Genomic DNA, 22,057 nt, shown 5'->3' on the forward strand with positions numbered 1-22,057 from the left:
AATATAAAAAGTTATGACTATACCAAGTGCTTTGACCCCTAAATTTAAGATTTTTCAAAAAGTGGAGTTAGTCGATGTGTGCACTGAGCGGCTCATATATGAAAATCAATAAGATCGGGGGCGGACACTTGGGAATGTTTCTTGCTAGAAATAATGGCGGGAGGTAATATGTTAACTAGATTTTTCTGAGTGCGCGCATCTGGCAAGATTCCCTTAAGGCCAAGTTAGATCCTTTGCATCGCCCCTTCTTGGCTTTTATTTTCTTGAAAAACAATGCAACCGATCGGTCCCTGGAATGCTAAATTTCCGTCCGAGGTAGCATTTACGGCCTCCTAGGCAGAAAAGTCATGGAAAAGCATTAAACCGTGGTCGTTGATGGCGCGGTTCGCAGGCTCGCATGCGATGCCGCGTTCGTGCGGTAACACATGGCGGCGCTAATGTTACTTTAATTACATGTCCGGGAGCGCGTCCTTTATAAGGAATACGAGTCGGGCATATCCGTTGATGCCTGATGGGTATGCGCATGCGTGCCTGAAGGCGGCCGGTGCTTATGAAGAATAGCCGGCACAAGGAAGATTTATCGCTTTCCGTTGTCGGCTCGCCGTTTTATTGGTCCACACACCGCACTCCACCGGACGGGAGCACAACGTGCCCAGGGTACAATGACCGAACGATTAGATTACAAATTAAAAGGAAACCCATACGAGGACCAAGTTACCTGGACGTGTTCCGACACTTCCGATTCTTTCGCAAAGAACGTTAGATACAGCGGAAGGTGCCATCGGGTCACAATAGGTTTGTTCGCGTTGACTGCACTTTCTACACTCGAGGGTAACGAGGGTACTACACTTTTTTTGAAAAGTGCAGAAGGGTAGATACACTTTCGCCGACGTCCCGAACGCCAGAAACCTCACGAAAGTTCAAGATGACCGATTTAGTAGAGCGGTACGCGATTTTGAGGTTATCTGTATCGGACGATGATGAATACGAAAATGTAATGCTTCTTCCAGTCTTCCTTCTTGGGCTGTCTTCGTCTTCTTCAAATCCTACAATTCGTTTTGTTACCTTGTAATTGTTGAAGATGAAAACTCCTTTCACGAATTTCAGGTACTGAGAATTAATAAGGGTCAGAATATGATTGCAGAAGAGTGAAAAACTAAGAGTGAAAAACTAGACTTTTCTTGAAAAGTATAGTTGTTAATTCTTGGGCTATCTTCGTTTTCTTCAAATCTTACAATTCGTTTTGTTATCTTGTAATTGTTGAAGATGAAAATTCCTTTCACGAATTTCAGGTGCTGAGAATCAATAAGGGTCAGAATATGATTGCAGAAGAGTGAAAAACTAAGAGCTAAAAACTACACTTCTCTTGAAAAGTGCAGAAGGGTAGATACACTTTCGTCGACGTTCCCAATGCCAGAAACCCCACAAAAGTTCAAGATGACCGATTTAGTAGAGCGGTACGCGATTTTGAGGTTATCTGTATAAGGGTCAGAATATGATTGCAGAAGAGTGAAAAACAATTTACCTATAATAGTGAAAAATTATAGTTTAGTTTATTCCAACCGCGGTTACGTAGTAATTCATAATTATTGTAAATTGTTTCAAACGTAACGTACAAAACTGAAACGCTAACTCGTTCTATACATGAAGAAGATGCATTAATAATTACTTCTGTTTATATTTCGTTGAGACGTTAGCATAAATTTTGTATTTTCCCGTTTGTTGGTCTTTTCAATTTTGAAATTTGCCGCCAAATTCGCGGGCTACCCTTCTTGCCCTCGCTTGGGATCGAGGGTGGAAAGTGTAGAGAAAGTGCACCCTCGGGGTATATGTCCTCGCTAAACAAACAGCGACGTTTGCGTCACTTCCGTTAAAACGAAAGCCAAAGTGGACCCATTTAAATGCAAACTATTAAATGTCGTAATATACACGTAAAAAACCACGTACATTACATTGCGTATTACATCTCCCCAAACCTGGCTCTATCTAATCCTATTTGGTTTCCCTTTCGCGCTCGATCCAACTTCGAATGAGTCCATGAAGATTGGTTTATGTGTCGAAGTTTTCAAAGGGTAGGGTAGGCACTGAATCCCCTAGACCGCGTCATGCCAACCTGTGCAAAAATGATTTAATGGCTCCTGAAAAGTCTCGGTCATTATTCCCTATTTTAAAAAGGGCCTTTATCAGGAAGCCTCTCAGGATCCCGATAAGGGATGTCGCACCTTGCTCGTTGGTGCCTTAAAAGCAGTACCTTTATGGGCCCGGAAGACAAGCCGTATCTGTGCCTTATTAAAATAAGGAGGACCAAAAATGGTCCTTACTATATCCCTTAGACCCGGTTCCACAACTCTATTTAACCGGAGTTTAAGTGGCTTAGAGCAGGTTTAAACCGCGTATAAACCAGTTAAACTTCGGTTAACTTAAGTTGTGGAACCGGGCCTTAAGGTCAAGTGAAACACCCTTCAAATCAGTCGATTTGAATACAACACTTTTTTTAAGGGTATTGGACAAAACTGTCCAAAACTTTGATACATGACTCATGATCATCTAAGAATTGTCCTGATACATTGAAAACTTGGATTTTTCAAAACAATTTTTTAACTCAGCCCAGTCCAGAACCAAAATGGCGTCGAGCTCTCATATTTCGATCAATATACAATTATCGAAGGCTCCGATATGAGAAACGAAAGGATCAGGGCAATTTTACGACAATTTAGAACACTCTGGTAATCGATAAACTCGCATTTGAACGGGATAAAGGCAAAAAAAGTGTTATATGCGCTTCTATGCTAAAACGATGGGAATACGAGGTCTCGGAGAGAAAATTTAGTTGACCTGGAAATCACAGATGGCGCAGGGGGTCCCTCGGCAGTCAATTAGGGCCCCAGAGAGCATGAATCCAGAGGATTTCTAGAGTTTTACTTCGATTTCTTGATATTTATTGTACGAAAACGACAGGTGGAGTATGCCATTTGGTACAATACCCAATATAATTCGACGCAGCTGTCAATATAAAAACGAACGTCGGCAACGTAAGCATTTAGGAAAATCTTCTTTACCGACGTCGATCAAGTTCCTCGACGTGTTTCACTTCACCTTAATCCGACACGCAACACTTTAGAAACTACCCAACGAAGTCTTCCGCCCATCTCTTCTTTACGATGCGGATGCATTGCCCCCGTCACGCCCTCGGACATATTGCTTCCGAGCACCGATCGGACGTAATGAGATTCATTAATCTCGCCGCGCCCGTAATCGAGCTTAACGACCGGCCCTAATTAATTAGCATTATCCGTGCGGTCGACCCGAGCGTAGTTTTCGGCCCGGTCAGTGATTCGACCATCGACACGGAATGTTAGTCGACTCGTTCGTTTGTTGCGGTCTTACAAGCAGAACAATAAAGCTTTATCGTTACCACAATTACGATAACTGTAATGGCAATCACTTGTAAATATAAGGACAGCAGCTCTATACAGTTATGATTATCCCGATGAAAAGGGGAAACGTACAATCTTACCCTAGACCTCAAGTATCATTTTTCTTATCCTCTAACTCATGACTGCATTGTTAAGGCGAAGTGAAACCCCCTTCAAATCAGTCGATTTGAATACAACACTTTTTTTTAAGGGTATTAGACCAAACTGTCCGAAACTTTGACACATCACTCCTGATCATCTAAGAATTGTCCTCACACATTCCAAATTTGGTTTTTCGACAACATTTTTTAACTCAGTCCAGACCAGAACCAAAATGGCGTCGAGCTCTCATATTTCGATCAAGATACAATTATCGAAGGCTCTGATATGAGAAATGAAAAGGTCAGGACAATTTTACGACAATTGGAGTCTTACTTCGATTTCTTGATATTTATTGTACGAAAACGACAGGTGGAGTATGCCATTTGGTACAATACCCAATATAATTCGGTACAGCCGTCAATAGAAAAACGAACATCAGCAACGTAGACATTTAGAAAAATCTTCTTTATCGACGTTGATCAAGTTCCTCGACGTGTTTCACTTCACCTTAATCCTCAAAGAAGGAAGTCATGAATTCTAATGCTGGAAATCACGTGTACATCTGGAAATCCCAAGCAGAAACCGCGGGAAATCGTTTGAAATCACTGGAACATTGTCATAATTTTACAGCCGAACGTCACTTGTTCCCAAATCGCGTTGTTGTTTGTCAACTGAAATCAGAGGCAATCAGACCTCAAAGCAGGAAATCATGGATTGTAATGCCGGAAATTACGTGTGAGTCTGAGAATCGCAATCAGAAATCTCCGGAAATCGTTGGAAATCACTAAAATATTGTCATAATTTTACAGCCAAACGTCACTTGTTCTCGAATCGCGTTGTCGTTTATGATCTGAAATCAAAGGCAATCAGACCTCAAAGAAGGAAGTCATGGATCGTAACGCTGGAAATTACTCGTAAATCTGAGAATTGTAAGCAGAAATCTCTGGAAATCTTTGGAAATCATAAAAATATTGTCATCATTTCATAGCCAATCGTCACTTGTTCCCAAATCGCGTTGTTGTTTGTCAACTGAAATCAGAGGCAATCGGACCTCAAAGCAGGAAATCATGGATTGTAATGCCGGAAATTACGTGTAAGTCTGAGAATCGCAATCAGAAATCTCTGGAAATCGTTGGAAATCACCAAAATATTGTTTTCATAATTTTACAGCCAAACGTCACTTGTTCCCAAATCGCATTGTTGTTTATGATCTGAAATCAAAGAGAATCAGACCTCAAAGCAGGAAGTCACGGATTGTAATGCCGGAAATTACGTGTGAGCCTGAGAATCGCAAACAGAAACCGCGGGAAGTCATTTTAAATCACCGAAACATGGTCATAATTTTACAGCCAAACGTCACTTGTTCCCAAATCGCGTTGTTGTTTGTCAACTGAAATCAAAGGCAATCAGACCTCAAAGAAGGAAGTCATGGATCGTAACGCTGGAAATTACGTGTAAATCTGAGAATTGTAAGTAGAAATCTGTAGAAATCGTTTGAAATCCCCAAAATATTGTCATAATTTTACAGCCAAACGTCACTCGTTCCCGAATCTCATCCACGTTTGTGATCAGAAACCAAAGGCAATCGGTCCATAAAGAAGGAAATGATTATTACTGATTTCACAGGGAATATCCGCGGGGTCTGGCGCATTTTTTGATCATTCGTCATCCGGGGCGCGATTCTCGTCTCTCGTATTCCGACGTTTCCGAAGCCTCGCACTCCTGCGAAAGAAAGACGAAAGGGAGCGAGTTTGGAGAAAAAGAGGAAGCGAATAGCGAAAAGAGGAGAAAAAGAGGGGACGGCGTTGCCTCTCGTCCGTCCATTCCGCGAAGTAAGAGCGAAAGCAAGGACCGACGAGGGCTCGACGAAGAGGGGAACAGGGCGAGTCAGTCGGAGCGACGGAGAGCGGACGAAGGGGCGAGGAAGACGCGGGACCCTGAAGAAAGGGAAAGAGAGAGCGAAAGAGCGGCACAAGAGAGACAAGGACACGCGGTATTGCGAGCGGCGGCATCGACTGCCCTTTTTAAGCCGTGAAGGAGAGATTCGGTTCGCTTGGCGGCTCTGCCAACCCACCTCTGAACGGACCTATACCATAATGTAATGATCCCCCTGCAGTGGTTCTCACAAGGAAAGTCTTCCAGGTGTACCTCACCGATTTCGTTAGTTCCGAGATATGAAGTCATTCCCGGTACGTTGAAAAATAAAAAAACGCCTATTTTTCTTTTCTTTACATACTAATTTACGAATTTAAGGTGAAGTGAAACACGTCGAGGAACTTAATCGACGTCGATAAAAAAGATTTTTCTAAATGCCTACGTTGCCGACGTTCGTTTTTATATTGACAGCTGGGTCGAATTATATTAGATATTGTACCAAATGGCATACTCCCCCTGTCGGTTTCGTACAATTAATATAAATAAATCGAAGTAAAACTCCAGAAATCCTCTGGATTCATGCCTTCTGGGGCCCTAATTGACTACGGAGGGACCCCCTGCGCCTTCTGTGATTTCCAGGTTAATTAATTTTTCACTCCGAGATCTCGTATTCCCATCGTTTTAGCATAGAAGCGCATACAACACTTTTTTCGCCTTTATCCCGTTCAAATGCGAGTTTATCGATTACCAGAGTGTTCTAAATTGTCGTCAAATTGTCCTGACCCTTTCGATTCTAATATCGGAGCCTTCGATAATTGTATATTGATCAAAATATGAAAGCTCGACGCCATTTTGGTTCTGGTCTGGACCGGTATTTCATTATGGAAGCAAAACGTGTGATTTTGATTTCCAATATATTTAAAACGTTGATAATGCAATCGGCAGATTGTATTTAAAAAATACTTAAATTAAAATGAAACGAAAGGTTTTGTATATCTATAAGAAGAATATGGCAAAAAGACATGGAGCTATTGTTATACAAATATAAAAATAATATTCTAGAGTAAATGTTTGTAAATATTTCAAACATCTGATAAACATTTACAAAATGTACGATATTCATTAAATATATAGAAAATATAGGGTGAATATTTTCTGCTACTAGGGTACATTGACAGAAACTTACAGATTTTTAATTGTTGGAATTTTTTAGTTAGTCAAAACTAATTTTTTTAGTTTAGTCAAGACGCAAGTTTCATCAAACATATAATTTATCAGTTATGTGAATGATAATCAAATCCGTTGGCCATTTCCATATACGATCACAGTAACCAGGACACGCAATATTCCTGGTATGCATTAAAGACGGTGCGGAAACGTGGCTTCCGTTGCGTTACCGGACGACAGGTGCGCATTTGGCGGCAAAGATGAAAGAGACCCGAAGAGCCTGCTAATAATAAACAGTTTGATATTACCTTTGCTTCGCATTCGATTGCCCGTAACGATACGGTCTTTCAGGGTTTTAATGATTTCTTATGATTTCATAATCGAGGTAACCCGATGAACTGAATAGCATACTACCTGTAAATGCTTATATCCGTGTTTTAGAATTCCAAGTTGCTGGGAGGAAGTAATTCAACTGAATATCTGAAACTTCGGTAAATAAGAATAATTCCAAACAGAAATATTTAATGTACGTTGCAAAAAACAATACATCGTAATTGTTACGAAATGGACTTTTTTCACTTGTATTCAGAATAAGGAACATGGAGAGGAGCTGCACAGGTTCTCTTATGGGAACTAGAGTTCTAAATCCAGTAAGTTACGTCAGAAACGAAGAGAAATTCCCGGTAATTTATCGGTAATTTCTCCAAGGCCTTTTTTATCGAGAAATTATGAGAATTTGAATTTTTCAACAGAGCGAAAGAGAGGTTTCGATTAGCTATAGAGAAACATCGTAGAGGGGAATTTCCGTTGTACGTTCTCTGTAACCGATCAAAACCTCCCATTCGCTTCGTCGCAGAATGAAATATCAGTTCGTTTGAAACAAATGGCATGGAATTTTCTGTGAAGTTGTACATACGTGAATATTTTTAGCTGGTAAATACGACCCTATAATCAATATTTTCTAATAATAATTATTACTCTTTAGCTTGAACTTTGAAGTTGATTGAAAAAAAAAGTTATTTAAACGAAGAAACATAAAGTATAAATAACAAAATTAACGTTCTCTTAAATTCTCAATGTACCCGGTAACTTACGGTATGTTTCACAGTTACCTTCTCCAATTTAATGTTACCGAGAATTTTCGAACTCTAATGGGAACGCGTGTCCGCTAAAAGGATACCAGGGGGTCGACACTCCTTATGGGAGAGGTGTAACGCTGAAGTTAGTTCACCTACTCCAAGCAAAGACTGCTCTGGTGTCGTGACTTTTCAGTCTAATAGAAAGAGAAGAACAGAGAATAAATGTTCATTGTCATAATTTTACAGCAAAACGTCACTTATTCCCGAATCGCGTTGTTGTTTGTCAACTGAAATCAAAGGCAATCAGACCTCAAAGAAGGAAGTCATGGATATATGAGAAATGAAAAGGTCAGGACAATTTTACGACAATTGAGAACACTCTGGTAATCTATAAACTCGCATTTGAACGGGATAAAGGCAAAAAAAGTGTTGNTAATATTTTTATCTTAATAAATATGTGACTTTTTAACTAATGTTAAATGTAATTATTTCAGTTCTTACAGTGATTTAAAACAGGCGTTGCACCACTGACACTTTTGTTGCTTCTTTTATGTTTAATATACTGTTTTCTTACATTTGTGTGTGTCAGTTTAAGCATCGCCTGTTTTAATCATTGCAAGTACTTTTTAAATCCCGAAAATATCCTTTCGTTTAATAAATGAATTTGAATAGCCCGCCAAATAATTTAGTTCGCGAAGAAGGTTTACTCCAATCGAAGATGGCGGTAGTGCATAAAGCGTTACACCCCAATACATGGCAGTGCCGACCCCCTGAGCAGAGTTCGAAAATTCTCAGTAACATTAAATTGGAGAAGGTAACTGTGAAACATACCGTAAGTTACCGGGAACATTGAGAATTTAAGAGAACGTTAATTTTGTTATTTATACTTTAGGTTTCTTCGTTTAAATAACTTTTTTTTTTCAATCAACTTCAAAGTTCAAGCTAAAGAGTAATAATTACTATTAGAAAATATTGATTATAGGGTTGTATTTACCTGCAGCTAAAAATATTCACGTATATACAACTTCACGGAAAATTCCATGCGATTTGTTTCAAACGAACTGATATTTCATTCTGCGACGAAGCGAATGGGAGGTTTTGATTGGCTACAGAGAACGTACAACGGAAATTCCCCTCTACCATGTTTCTCTATAGCTAATCGAAACCTCTCGTCGCTCCGTTGAAAAATTCAAATTCTCATAATTTCTCGATAAAAAAGGCTTTGGAGAAATTACCGATAAGTTACCGGGAATTTCTCTTCGTTTCTGACGTAACTTACTGGATTTAGAACTCTAAGCCGAACACGCTGACGAGCGTTCCAGTTTACTATATAATTCAATAAAACCAGCGTAAGATAGCCCGTGTAAATGTAGTCAACGTACATGTGGCGCCACAACGTTAATCAATGTGAAATATGTTCATTGTCGTAACCTAAAATGGATTTTAGCGGCCTAAAGTTACGAATTTAACCTTTCTAGGGCGTTTTTGAACATACCGGAGTACACTAGGGGTGGAATTGGGAGTATTCTTGATTCATCTTGATTGCAAAAGCTGTTGAACGTCAATGTCCCAGTCTACGTCAAGTTTGCGTAAGCCAATGTCGAAGTTGTTCGAAAAAAAGAAATGTATCTTTACACTTTACCCCGTGATTAATACGTCGTTACGTTCCGTATCAGATAAATCGTCGTAGGGCTTGCACGGTACTTACGATATTCGTAATAACCTCTAAGTCTGGCCAACCATTCTCGAAGTGCACTGGATATAAGGCAACAAGAATAATATTAAGCGTTACAGGTGTTTAAAATTCAGCGTAAACGCGAATTGGCTGCAAGAAATCCTTTCAAGATGAAGAAGAAGGTACGATTATGATACGAGGAACCATTTTATGGAACTCAGTTCTTTGTTCGTCAGATGGGGCTTGGTTACTTCATTATGAACTTTGGTTACAGGTTTTGCTAATGGGCAAGAGTGGCTCCGGGAAAACGAGTATGCGCAGCATCATATTTGCTAACTACATTGCTCGTGACACTCGGCGTTTAGGAGCTACAAGTAAGCGGCATACTTTTTGTTTTTATCTTTATTAGTTTGGCGCAGCACAACGCACGGTGCTTGAATAATCTTTTTCGTTTGTCAGTTGACGTTGAACACAGCCATGTACGTTTCCTCGGTAATTTGGTGCTCAATCTTTGGGACTGCGGTGGACAGGAGGCCTTTATGGAGAACTACTTTGCATCGCAGCGTGATAACATTTTTAGAAACTGCGAGGTGCTCATTTATGTCTTCGACGTCGAGTCGAGAGAACTGGACAAGGACATGCATTACTATCAAAGCTGCCTTGAAGCAATTTTGCAAAATAGCCCCGATGCTAAAATCTTTTGCCTTGTCCACAAAATGGATTTGGTACAAGAGGACCAGAGAGATTTGATATTCAGAGAGAGAGAAGAAGATCTTAAAAGACTGAGTCGGCCATTGGAATGCACTTGCTTTAGAACTAGCATATGGGATGAAACTTTATACAGGTACTTATATGCAAGTGCTGTTAAATAAAAATAATAAACTTTTGAATAAGAAAGAGGAAATATTCTAGTAAAGTAACAGAGTTTCCATTATCCATTTTACTATTTATATATTTCAGAGCATGGTCATCAATCGTGTACATGTTGATTCCAAATGTAAAAGAGCTTGAACAAAGTTTGAATCAGTTTGCAAATATCATTGATGCGGATGAAGTTTTGTTATTTGAACGTGCCACTTTTCTGGTAATTAGCCACTGTCAGAGGCGATTCCATAGAGATGTGCATCGCTTCGAGAAGGTTTCAAATATAATTAAACAGTTCAAGCTAAGTTGTAGGTAAGTGCTACGCTCGTTGCAGCCACGTTAACTATTTATCTCATAAATTTTGTTAATAATATCCATTAAGGTGATGCGGAAGGAACATCTAAGGGATCAATTTATGAAGCTTCTTAAAATTAGGAGTACCAAATCGAACTTGCTCACATGAACTTGGATGTCCTAAGGAAGATCATGATACGTATGAAATTTCATTTCTTAAATTTGTTTATAACATTTTTTAAATTATAAATAATGAAATTTCAAGGTTGTCATACCTTCTTTATGGCCTCCCTAGTTAAGTGGTAAATTTTCAAGTTATTTAGTATACCCAATTCGTAGCAAAATTTCATAACCGAGACTCCTTAGTTGCAACTTTTATGTCACCTTAAAAGCACTACTGTTTTGAAAAGCTTACACTTTAAGAATAATATACATCTTTTTTTATATCAGCAAACTAGCGGCTCAGTTCCAAAGTATGGAGGTCCGAAATACAAATTTTGCAGCTTTCATCGATGTCTTTACGTCAAACACTTATGTCATGGTCGTCATGTCGGATCCTGCGATTCGTAAGTAGTGTTTATGCTATTATTGACCTCGGAAGCAGATATTTTGAATCATACAGAAATAGAAAAATTAACCTAACTTGTCTGAAAGCTACATTATGTCCAGGACTACATTTACGCATGTTAATCTCACACTGGCTTTCTAACTACTGGAATTAAGTGTTGTATGAAGGCCATTTCACGTCGTTGTTACTGGAGACCTTAACAAAGGTCCTGACACACATGAAACTTCAATTTATTTATTTTTTTTTTGAGATTTTAAGATGATATGAAAGGTGCTGAGAAATTTAATCGACGTTGATAAAATAAGTCATCTATATCCTTTTTGGTGGTAATGCCGTTTTGAATACTCAACTGATAACATAATCTGGCGTGACCCATTACGAACATTTATATTTATGTTAGTCTTTTACCGTCTACGTTGAGAATTATGCGTACTGAAGTGTTCCATATGTCATTTTAGTAAAGGAATGATAAAAAGAAATGAATGTAAAACTGTCGAAGTTCCGTAAATTCATCACTGTTTATATTTTGACGGACCAACATCGCCACCTGTGACGTTTAGCTGCAATTAAATTTTTGCTCTAAAAAACACGTATTAGCCACGAGCGAAGCCAGCATTGGTGTCCCATTACCAACATTTATATTTATGTTGAAGTCTTTTACAGTCTACGTTGAGAATTATACGTACTGAAGTGTTCCATATGTCATTTTAGTAACGGAATGATAAAAAGAAATGAATGTAAAACTGTCGAAGTTCCGTAAATTCATCACTGTTTATATTTTGACGGACCAACGTCGCCACCTGTGACGTTTAGCTGCAATTAAATTTTTGCTCTAAAAAACACGTATTAGCCACGAGCCAAGCCAGCCTTGGTGTTCTTCAGCTCTTGCAATCGTTGGTGAAAGTATTTTCCACATTTTTCTATCTAACTACGTAATATTGCATTTCTACGGTACCCTAAATTGTTCAAGCTAGGTCCTGAAACTCTTCATTTTGGATTCTAAGCTTCCAAGAAGCGTAAAACATCGAAAACGTGCAAGGACCACGCCATGTTGGGTCTAATGCATGGCATAAAAATGTTATAAAAAATGACATTTCATGAGTTCTTGGACCTACCTTAGGGCCTTCATAGTAACATGGTAAAATTTGAAACGAATCGGTACACTCAGTTGGGAGAATATTTTCATGAACTGCTCGTATATTTCAGAGTTTTGGGCGCGCGTGTGTGTGTGTGTGTGTGAACTCTTTCATATTACCTTACACCAGTACTTATAACTGTTATGAAACCGGCATAATGTGGACCGTATACATGTATACGAATAGAAACGATAAGCTTTGCGTTACTGTAATTCTGACACAAAGGATATAATTTCAGCATCGGCAGCCACTCTGATCAACATCCGTAACGCCCGGAAACACTTTGAGAAACTGGAACGAGCCAGTCAGAGCTCGGCGTTGAGCAGATAGAAGTCAGCACGACCCAGGCGCGTCGTCACCCGGGTCCAATCTGCCAACCGTTGCTAGATGTGCAAGAACGCCGGTCTACAAAAGGAGTGTCGAACACCCCGATCGTGGGGTCGGACCAATTGGTCGTAACCGTTAACCTTCGCATACACGACGAGGAAGAGACTAGATCTTCTCGGAGGCGCGTGCCTCGCGTCCCCGGAAGTACGTAGTCCTAAGTACGAGCATCCGTGACAATTGTGCTGCCAACTCGGACGGCTGCGGAAAGCGTTTGAGTGTCCCGATTCTGGGACTGCATCGGAGACGGTTCCGGGAAGGAGGTATGTCAGGTGCACAAAAAGCGGATTCCCCTGTCCAAAGATCTCAAGGAAGGAGACGACGGTCCGAAGCGTCCGATCTAGATTCGCTCTTGGAGACTGAGCGATACTCGAGATTCCGGTGGTTGCACTCCTGCACGTTGATCTCAAGTACGACCATGTTTTATGAACGCACGTTGGCTTAATTTACACCGTGGCAAAGAATTCAGAAGTCCCATAGAAGCCCAGATCTTATGTTAGCGTTTGATGCTCTAAAAGTTGGCTAACAAACCAGAAGTGGGGGTAAAAAAGAGATCGCACGTGTTAGCCAACGATATCTCACGTACGGGAGGAAGAGAGACGCATATAGAAAGGCGAGTATTGGGTGTAAGATAAAGAAAGAATGCAATCGCTATATATCGCCATAAGGTTAAGAGAGATGGAGAGATGATTACAGTGCCGCCATCCGTTGGCTAACATACTATTTATCGAGCATCGAACGTCCGTATCCTTCTGGGCTTCTATGGAGACTTCTGAATTCTTTGACCGTGGTCAATGAATTCAAAGGGTCCATATATAAGTCCAGATCACTGATCTATATACTTCCTGGATAGCTGATACCTACTTGTTCTATACGGAAAGCAGTTCGACGAATTCAAGGCACCCCAGCGCCACTACACATGGGTAGTGATACTAAATAGGTATCGTGGATTCATGGGCAAAAGCTTTGAACCGTCAATCCGTCGATCGCAGCAATAAGAAATGTTGAACGCGTTGTCAGTTCGCGAAGGTAAACGTTTAAAGTATGAATGGCAAAAGACACAATTTACGAGGAAAAATGATGCGTTGGGCATATCGTAAGAAAGCTTCGACTAAAACAAAACGGTTATGACGCGTTGTTTTGACGCATGCGCAAATATTACGATATTAGTTGACATGTCCATAACCAGAGGCCTCTGTCGTCGCTTCAAAACGTCGCGCCAGTTTGTAGGATATCAGCTATCCAGTTAGTATGCAGAGTGTAACAGGAATGGTGAATACGATATATACAGCGCTATCCTTGTTAAAAAAGAAGTCGAAATGTCCTGTACTATTTTTTTCTATCGAGAATAGGATCTATTTCTACTTTTTAGTCCTATCCGCTATACGTTCCGTTGGGGGACGCGATTGATTGGCTGTGCTTCAATTACTTATTACAAAAAAATTATGCACTGTAGAAAAGAAAAATTGTACAGGACTTTACGACTCCCTTTTCAACAGGGATAGCGCTGTATAAACCGTGTCCACTATTACTATTACACCCTGTATAGATCAGTGGTCTAATTCCTATGTTGGCGCTTGATACTCTGGAAATTGGACGGCAAACCAAGAGTAAGGATAAAAAAGAGATTGCACGTGTTAGCCAACGGTATCTCACATATGGGAGGAAGAAAGGCCGGTACTGTATGTGAGATAAAGAACGCAGGTAATCCTCTATACAGTAGACTCCCATATAGCGTGGCTAATACGTTACGCACTATATGAATTCGCGTTGTAAGAAATCGTGCTTTACCGGAATTTTTATCGTATAACGCACATAATGTATTACGTTTTTAGGCGCGTTGTCCAAAGAATCGCGTTATATGAAAACAGTAGTCGCAATGTGTCTAGCGCGTTATAGGAAACCGTAATTTTGCTGTACCGTAATTTTTCTCTTATAATGCGCATAGTATGTTTCGTTATATGCCGCTTTGTACAAAGAATCGCGCTACATGAAAACAGTAGTCGCAGTATCTTTGGCACGTAATAGGAATTCGCGTTGTAAGAACTCGCGTTATACGGGAGTCTACTGTATATCTCCATAAGATTAAGAGAGATGGAGGGATGATTACGATCACTGTTGCCAATTTAGCGTATTTTCTGTTAGATTTGGCTTTTTTTAAGTCCTGTTTAGTGGGACGAAATTACAATTTGGCGGCTGGTGGCGATTCTAGCTATTTCGAACAAATCTAGGGGAAAAATTGGCTATTTCCGCGCTTACATTGCCGCATTCTAATGCTGACAATGACTACGTCTCCATTGTACCAGAAATCCGGGATTTATCGGGTCTAAACCAGGGTTGGGTAAGTATAATACGTCAAGTAATATACGTGGTTTTCTACGCGTATATTACAACGTATAATACGTAGAGTTCGAAAATTCTCGGTAACATTAAATTGGAGAAGGTAACTGTGAAACATACCGTAAGTTACCGGGAACATTGAGAATTTAAGAGAACATTAATTTTGTTATTTATACTTTGGGTTTCTTCGTTTAAATAACTTTTTTTTTCCAATCAACTTCAAAGTTCAAGCTAAAGAGTAATAATTACTATTAGAAAATATTGATTATAGGGTCGTATTTAATTCCAGCTAAAAATATTCACGTATGTACAACTTCACGGAAAATTCCATGCCATTTGTTTCAAACGAACTGATATTTCATTCTGCGACGAAGCGAATGGGAGGTTTTGATCGGTTACGGAGAACGTACAACGGAAATTCCCCTCTACGATGTTTCTCTATAGCTAATCGAAACCTCTCGTTCGCTCTGTTGAAAAATTCAAATTCTCATAATTTCTCGATAAAAAAGGCTTTGGAGAAATTACCGATAAATTACCGGGAATTTCTCTTCGTTTCTGACGTAACTTACTGCATTTAGAACTTTAATAACACGTCCCTAGTTTTCTACGCAGGCACGAAGTATATTACCCCAAACTAAACGTGCAGAGCGCATACGCAATATCGTCAATAGCCAATGAGAGTCCACCTATTTACCTCTAAGAGAGATTCTCATTGCCTATTAAGGGGATTGTGCTTTATGCATCCACAAATCCGCGCATCTTCGAAATCAGCCTTAGAAATTTGAAATGTATGCATATATGTGCATTTGACGTTTGTTTAAAACGGCTGGTAACGGCTATTTGAAGTCGTAAGATTCGTAACCAATATTTGTATCAAAATGTATAAAGGTGGAAGACCAAAAAGTAAATTATGGGATGAAACAAATGGACAAGATGGATGTTTATAAACTAGCGGATACCGCATGCCCTACGTCTTTCTTGTCCGTCATATTTGATACGTTTTCTTCGGTGAACTACTTGATTTACGTCATATACGTCAAAAACCTCGAAAATCGTGAAATTACCCAACCCTGGTGCAAACCCATTCAATTCGAACTTAAGGTGAAGTGAAACACGTCGAGGAACTTGATCAGCGTCGATAAAGATTTTTCTAAATGCCTACGTTGCCGACGTTTGTTTCTATATTGACAGCTAGGTCGAATTATATTGGGTATTGTGCCAAATGGCATACTCCATCTGTCATTTTCGTACTGTAATTATAAAGAAATCGAAGTAAAACTCCAGAAATCCTCTGGATTCATGCTTTCTGGGGCCCTAATTGACTGCAGAGGGACCCCCTGCGCCATCTGTGATTTCCAGGTCAATTAAATCTTCACTCCGAGACCTCGTATTACCACCGTTTTGGTATAGAAGCGCATACAACACTTTTTTTGCCTTTATCCCGTTCAAATGCGAGTTTATCGATTACCAGAGTGTTCTAAATTGCCGTAAAATTGTCCTGACCCTTTCGATTCTCATATCAGAGCCTTCAATAATTGTATATTGATCGAAATATGAGAGCTCGACGCCATTTTGGTTCTGGTCTGGATTGAGTTAATAAATTTTGTTGAAAAATCCAAATTTTGAATGTGTCAGGACAATTCTTAGCTGATCAGGAGTGATGTGTCAAAGTTTCGGACAGTTTGGTCTAATACCCTTAAAAAAAAGTGTTGTATTCGAATCGACTGATTTGAAGGATGTTTCACTTCACCTTAAGTATTGATCGAGACGCTCAGGATCAAATCTGGATAATTATTAATGCGATGAAGACACGCTATTTATTGGACCCGATAAATCCCGGATTGACGAGTATGGAGATGTAGTCATTGAATGCTTATTCAGCCAAATGAATCTGATACAAATAAAATTACGTAATCGATTGAAATTAAAAACGGTTAACGCACTTCTCGCCATACGTTCTGGTTTGAAAAGAGTAAATAAATGGTGTTACGACTTTGACGTAACTGAAGATGTATTAAATAAAATAAAGACCAATTAAACATATACCTATAATGGCAGTGATGCCGGAAATGAAGAGATCATGGGTACAGATTTCAGTTTTTAATTTTTTGCATCTTCTGTATCATTATGTCATGATAGGGTAATGTTCATTTTTTAAATGTTATTCTTTGAATGTTCCTTATTCAATGTTATTTCAAGTTTATTATATGAACTTAAATAATATATAAAGAAACCTTAGTTGTTCATCATTTGCTTTCCATGTAACAATTTAGTGCCTTTTATTATCTAGCGATATTCTGACGGTATTTAATAAGCCATCTAGCGAGTTCTCTACTTCATGCGTTGGCAACACTGATTACGATAGCGCTGCCATCTGTTGGCTAATACACTCTTTATCAGGCATCAAACGTTTGCATTCTTCTGGACTTTTATCTTTGTCATGGCTTTCATTCCTATTTCATTCCGTTTTCTGTTTGATCTAAAATGAATCGATGAGTCAACGAGAATGACATAAGACCGAACTGGAAACGATATAACGAAGTGACTAAGCAATACAGTGCTGCTATCATTGCAATTGTAGATATATAACCTCAAATCTCAACTTGAAACCAGCAATTGAATTTTAAGAAAACAATAACGGTTTTGAGGAAAAAAAATGTGTTAATATACTTACATGTATGATAGATTGTTCGAATCGACACAAAATAACCTCTTTTTTCTTGTTTATTAGTTGGCAACACTAAATTCATTTCCATTTCATTCCGCATTGAAGTAACGGTGGTTGTATCAACGTTATTCCTCATCGATCCTGTTTCACTTTGGAGTGAAATGAAAATGAGAGCCCGGTGTAAACTAAGCTACCGGTTAAACAGCAGAGTGCCCAGGTTTTTCTGTGTATTTAAATCAGAGCAAAAAGTGAAATGAAAAACTAGAAGCCATTGAAAATAATATGTTAAAAGTTCTCTTCTAGTTTTACATTTCTATTATACATATAACAATAAAAGTACAAATAATGTGAATTAAGTTGTCGGGCATTGACAAAATCATTCGTAACGTAAAAATCATCCAATTTGTGACTTGCAACTTTCACACAGAAGGTGTCGACAAAGCTCTTTCAATCTCCCAATCGGGGTACTCTGCTAAGCAGCAATAGTGGTGTAAAGGTGCGGAAAATACTGGTGTATCGGAGATAAAGAAAAATAGCGTATTCGTTACCGAATTCCTTAAGTAGAATGTGCTCTGTCAGCAAAATTCGATGGGCAAAAGCTGTGCCTTCTGCAATTTCTCCCTTGTAAGCTTCGAACAAGGGGAATCAAAGGCTATTTCTGTGCATTCCGATCAGGCCACAAAGGAAAACAAGCAGCTCTCAAACTAAAGTCTAGTCTTTGGCCAGCAGAATGCAGGATGCTTTATACTCCAATGGCCACTTACTTCTTTGCGCCATAAAACAGATCGCAAATATTAATTGGCTTTCTTCCAGTATTCCTTTTGTTTCATTTCTCTCGTTTCTTTTTTCTAAAACAAACAGGTTTTCCACCTGAAAATAGTTAAAGGAATGCATGTGGATGTAAACGAAAGCAAGCAAAGCTACTATTCCGACTTTTAAATGTGCAACAAGAGTTCCGATTAAAGTCATTTCCACTTTTGATGTTACTTTGTTACTGTTTGCTTTCTCGATTAAAATACGGAATTCTTTATTAAATTCTAACATCTACAGTTTCTTGAATGTATTGTGACGATAGCTTAAATATCTGCTCAATATACAAAACGTATGTTCCATTGATATATTCAGATGGATAAAATTCCTTGTTAACGGGAAATACAAACTTAAAATAAACTTCAGGTTTATAATGAATCTCAAGTTTATCCATTTAAAAGTGGAAGTAACATAACTTGCCGTTCTGAAATTTATTTACCCTTTTCTAAAACTAATTTGGATGTACGTGGGGTTTAGTTATTTACTTAAATATCTCAAATGTATTGGAGAATTTTTAAGGTCAAATATTATTATTTGCCCCGGGGTTTGCCATAATTTAATAGTTTTCAACATGTATTTCATTTAACGTGTACTTTAAATGTACATAAGATGAGAGGTTAGACTTATTTTTCTTAATTTACTATCTACCGATATTCTAGCAACAATATTTTCATTCTCAACACCGTATTTCCATATATAGTAAAACTGATAATTTCCTGTCAGAGTGTCTCATCGAATACACCGTTAAAAGAGATTTTATATTTACCCACCGTTGACAGAACCCACTCGTACTTCAAGTAATTGTTTCTCGTTGGTATGATTGTAATTCAGAAAAATGTGTTCACCCTTCCTTGACTAGGCCAAAGGCGTATATTTTCGTACGCATTACTATCTAAGCCAATGCATTTAAGAACCATCTTCTAATTGGGTGAAACGCTACTGTTCGTTACCTTCATTTATAGTTGTGAAAATGTAAATGTAACGGATAGACTTCAGTGTTATATTCGCATTCACGGATCTTTCTCGAATTCCAAGGAATCCTTTTAAAAAAATCCTTCAATTGAGCCGGTTTAAGAAGTAAATGCTTTATGGGTAAAGGAATTTGATATCATACGATAAGATCATGTCTCATTGTAGTCAAATCTTTGGCTACTCGAATCAATGCAATAATATATAAAATTAATTATAAAGATACTCTACCCATGTACTTTACAGAGCTCGCAAGTACTTTTGCCGTACCTATCGCCCATATACTATTCTGTAATATGTTGTTAAATAAAATGTATTTTTTAATTGTAATTAATAAATGAAATTCCTAAACGACTGCAATCGCGGGATGTGAAATTATGTGGAATAAATTATAGGAATTCTGTTATGGTAATCTCTGAATTCTGGAAAATAGATTCACCGTTAACGAACGTAAAAAGCAGAAAAAGGCATAGTATATAGGCATGTACATAGTATATAGTAAAAGCATACTTATTTGATTATTAGGAAAGGAGGTCTCATGCTGTAACGTAACTATTTGGTGATTGTATGTTATGTTCCTTATAAATTTTGTGCCCTTGTCACTTCAATCGGAAGTGGGTGCATCATGCATCATTTAGATCATTGAGCATCACTTCTAAACAGTACAAGTATTTATTTGTAGTAATGGACCCATTTTCAAAGTTTGTGTGGTTGTACCCATTGAAAACAATTACATCTAAAGAAATTATAAGTAAATTTTTGGAAATCCGTGACGCGTTATTTGTGATAAAGCAATCACCTTGAATGATTTCCAGGAATATTGTGCGATCGAAGGGTTTCAATTAATTTGTACAACCACAGGCATTCCTTGAGGAAATAACTAAGTTGAAAGAAGTAACAGAATAATCATACTTGCATTAGTTAAATTAACCATCGACTAACCCATGCAAATAATGTATTAATAGTTCCTTTCAGCATAGAATTAAAATGACACTGTTTGAATTAATATTTGGAATAAAAATAACACAACATGAAGACCTTCATATACTATTTGTTATCGATGAAGAAGTACCTCAGCTGTTTAACAAAGAGCGATTGGAATTGCGTGAATTAGGTAAAAAAAATATTCAAGCAATTCGGACAGAGAATAAGATGGCCTATGATAACAAAATGTAAGACCTATAATTTATCATAAAAGTAATTCAGTAGTCATTAAGCGTACAGTTTGGTACTGGTATGAAGCTGTGGAAAAAATCTTAGGACCATATCGAATATCGTGTATTCAAGATAACAGTAGATACAAAGTTATTACAGTAACGGAGAGTAAAGGTTCTAAAATTACGACGATGGTCACCGATTATGTAAAGATATATCCTGAAAAGTCTTCGAGAATGAAAACACAAGAATGGCTGAATGTAGGAATTGGTAGACACCCAGTAACACTTTTGTGGATGTCTTTCCTGAAATGCATTGCCTGGGGCAATCAACAAAACAATGTGTACAGATACAGAGAAACAGACAAGCCGTGGCACCGTTATCTCTGTTTATTTCACCATTTAATTTATATTAATCTCCTTGTATTCTTATAAGATAATAAAATCCTACATGTATCACAATATCTGTACTTTAAAATAATATATAACAGACACAGAAGAAAAACTTCTTTATTTAAAAACAGCAAAACCAACAATAATTCTTTGGACAATTTAATAAACGACACCAATTAAATGTTTGACTTGTTTATACAAAAGAATGTTACTGGAGTCATATAATATGAATAAGATGACTTACATTTAAGTTGAAAACATATTTATAAATGTTTTTTTATAACAGTACATAATGCACATGTAGTAGTTCATCTTTATCACTGCAGTACTTTGAACATAAGAAATACATTACTACTACCAGCTGATTGCGTGACTTCAGGATTACAAATTTATATGATTATCTCAATATCACCCAGCTCTTCGTCAGTTGGCAGTTCAAATTTGGAAGGGTCCACCAAATTGGCATCGATCAGTGGCAAACCAAGTTCCTCTCTCCGACGAAGTTGTAAATGCGCTTCTCTGATCGCCCAGTCACGTAATTTTGGATCCGGCCAATAGGCGATTATCGTCCCTCCGACGATGAAAACCATCGTTATCGCACAAAAGAATGTCATGTGCATGCCCACACGATCAGCGAATTCATCCTTGCGATTGAAGCCATAGCTCACCCAACTTTTCTTTTCCGTCGAAGTTGACTCTGATGAGCTTCCAACCTTACGAAGAGAGGTACTAAGAGGATGACGTTCCTTTGTCTCATAACGAATGATGCTTGAACCTCCTTTAAAAATACACGAATTCCGCAATCGAGCCAAAAGAGCTGCCATTCTTTTCTAAAGATTAGAGGTTCACCTTCTACAACAAACTGCTGCAAAGGTTATGAAATTAGAGACTAGGGGACGGGCCAGTGTTGCCAAGTGTAAGCCCGTGAAGTCTAGTACACTGGCGAGCATGAATAACTTCCCTAGAGTTCGAAAATTCTCGGTAACATTAAGGTGAAGTGAAACCCCCTTCAAATCAGTCGATTCGTATACAACACTTTTTTTTAAGGGTATTAGACCAAACTGTCCGAAACTTTGACACATCACTCCTGATCAGCTAAGAATTGTCCTGACACATTAAAACTTTGGATTTTTCAAAAAAATTTTTTAACTCAGTCCAGACCA

The 22,057-nt window shown here is 38.4% G+C and overlaps 2 protein-coding genes across 4 annotated transcripts; one reads left to right on the forward strand and one right to left on the reverse strand.

Moving 5' to 3' along the window:
* Positions 1-9,151: 9,151 nt before the first annotated feature.
* Positions 9,152-13,091, forward strand: LOC105694391 (ras-related GTP-binding protein A). 3 transcript variants are annotated; one of them, XM_023432751.1, is made up of 7 exons: positions 9,152-9,228; positions 9,316-9,496; positions 9,589-9,688; positions 9,774-10,158; positions 10,275-10,490; positions 10,923-11,038; positions 12,415-13,091. In XM_023432751.1, the coding sequence occupies exons 2-7, from the start codon at positions 9,485-9,487 to the stop codon at positions 12,504-12,506; spliced, it is 921 nt and encodes a 306-aa protein (XP_023288519.1). In that variant the 5' UTR covers positions 9,152-9,228; positions 9,316-9,484; the 3' UTR covers positions 12,507-13,091. The 3 variants fall into 3 exon arrangements, with proteins under 3 accessions (XP_023288519.1, XP_023288520.1, XP_023288518.1); XM_023432752.1 differs by having other exon boundaries at positions 9,173-9,339; positions 9,434-9,496; XM_023432750.1 differs by having other exon boundaries at positions 9,173-9,496.
* A 7,512-nt stretch (positions 13,092-20,603) lies between these two features.
* Positions 20,604-21,804, reverse strand: LOC105694390 (NADH dehydrogenase [ubiquinone] 1 beta subcomplex subunit 11, mitochondrial). Its single transcript, XM_012415016.2, has one exon. It carries the CDS (start codon positions 21,716-21,718, stop codon positions 21,284-21,286), a length of 435 nt encoding a protein of 144 aa, XP_012270439.1. The 5' UTR covers positions 21,719-21,804; the 3' UTR covers positions 20,604-21,283.
* Between the last annotated feature and the right edge of the window lie 253 nt (positions 21,805-22,057).

The sequence above is a fragment of the Orussus abietinus genome, unplaced genomic scaffold (genome assembly GCF_000612105.2).
Source record: "Orussus abietinus isolate OABI.00-Male unplaced genomic scaffold, Oabi_2.0 scaffold357, whole genome shotgun sequence".
Lineage (NCBI taxonomy): Eukaryota > Metazoa > Arthropoda > Insecta > Hymenoptera > Orussidae > Orussus > Orussus abietinus.

Excerpts from the sequence above, each read along its gene's own strand:
- LOC105694391 (XM_023432751.1), top strand. Across the intron at positions 9,689-9,773 it reads TCGGCGTTTAGGAGCTACAA|TTGACGTTGAACACAGCCAT; the intron begins GTAAGCGGCATA and ends TTCGTTTGTCAG. Across the intron at positions 11,039-12,414 it reads CATGTCGGATCCTGCGATTC|CATCGGCAGCCACTCTGATC; the intron begins GTAAGTAGTGTT and ends ATATAATTTCAG.
- LOC105694390 (XM_012415016.2), bottom strand. The coding sequence starts at position 21,718 with ATGGCAGCTCTTTTGGCTCGATTGCGGAATTCGTGTATTTTTAAAGGA.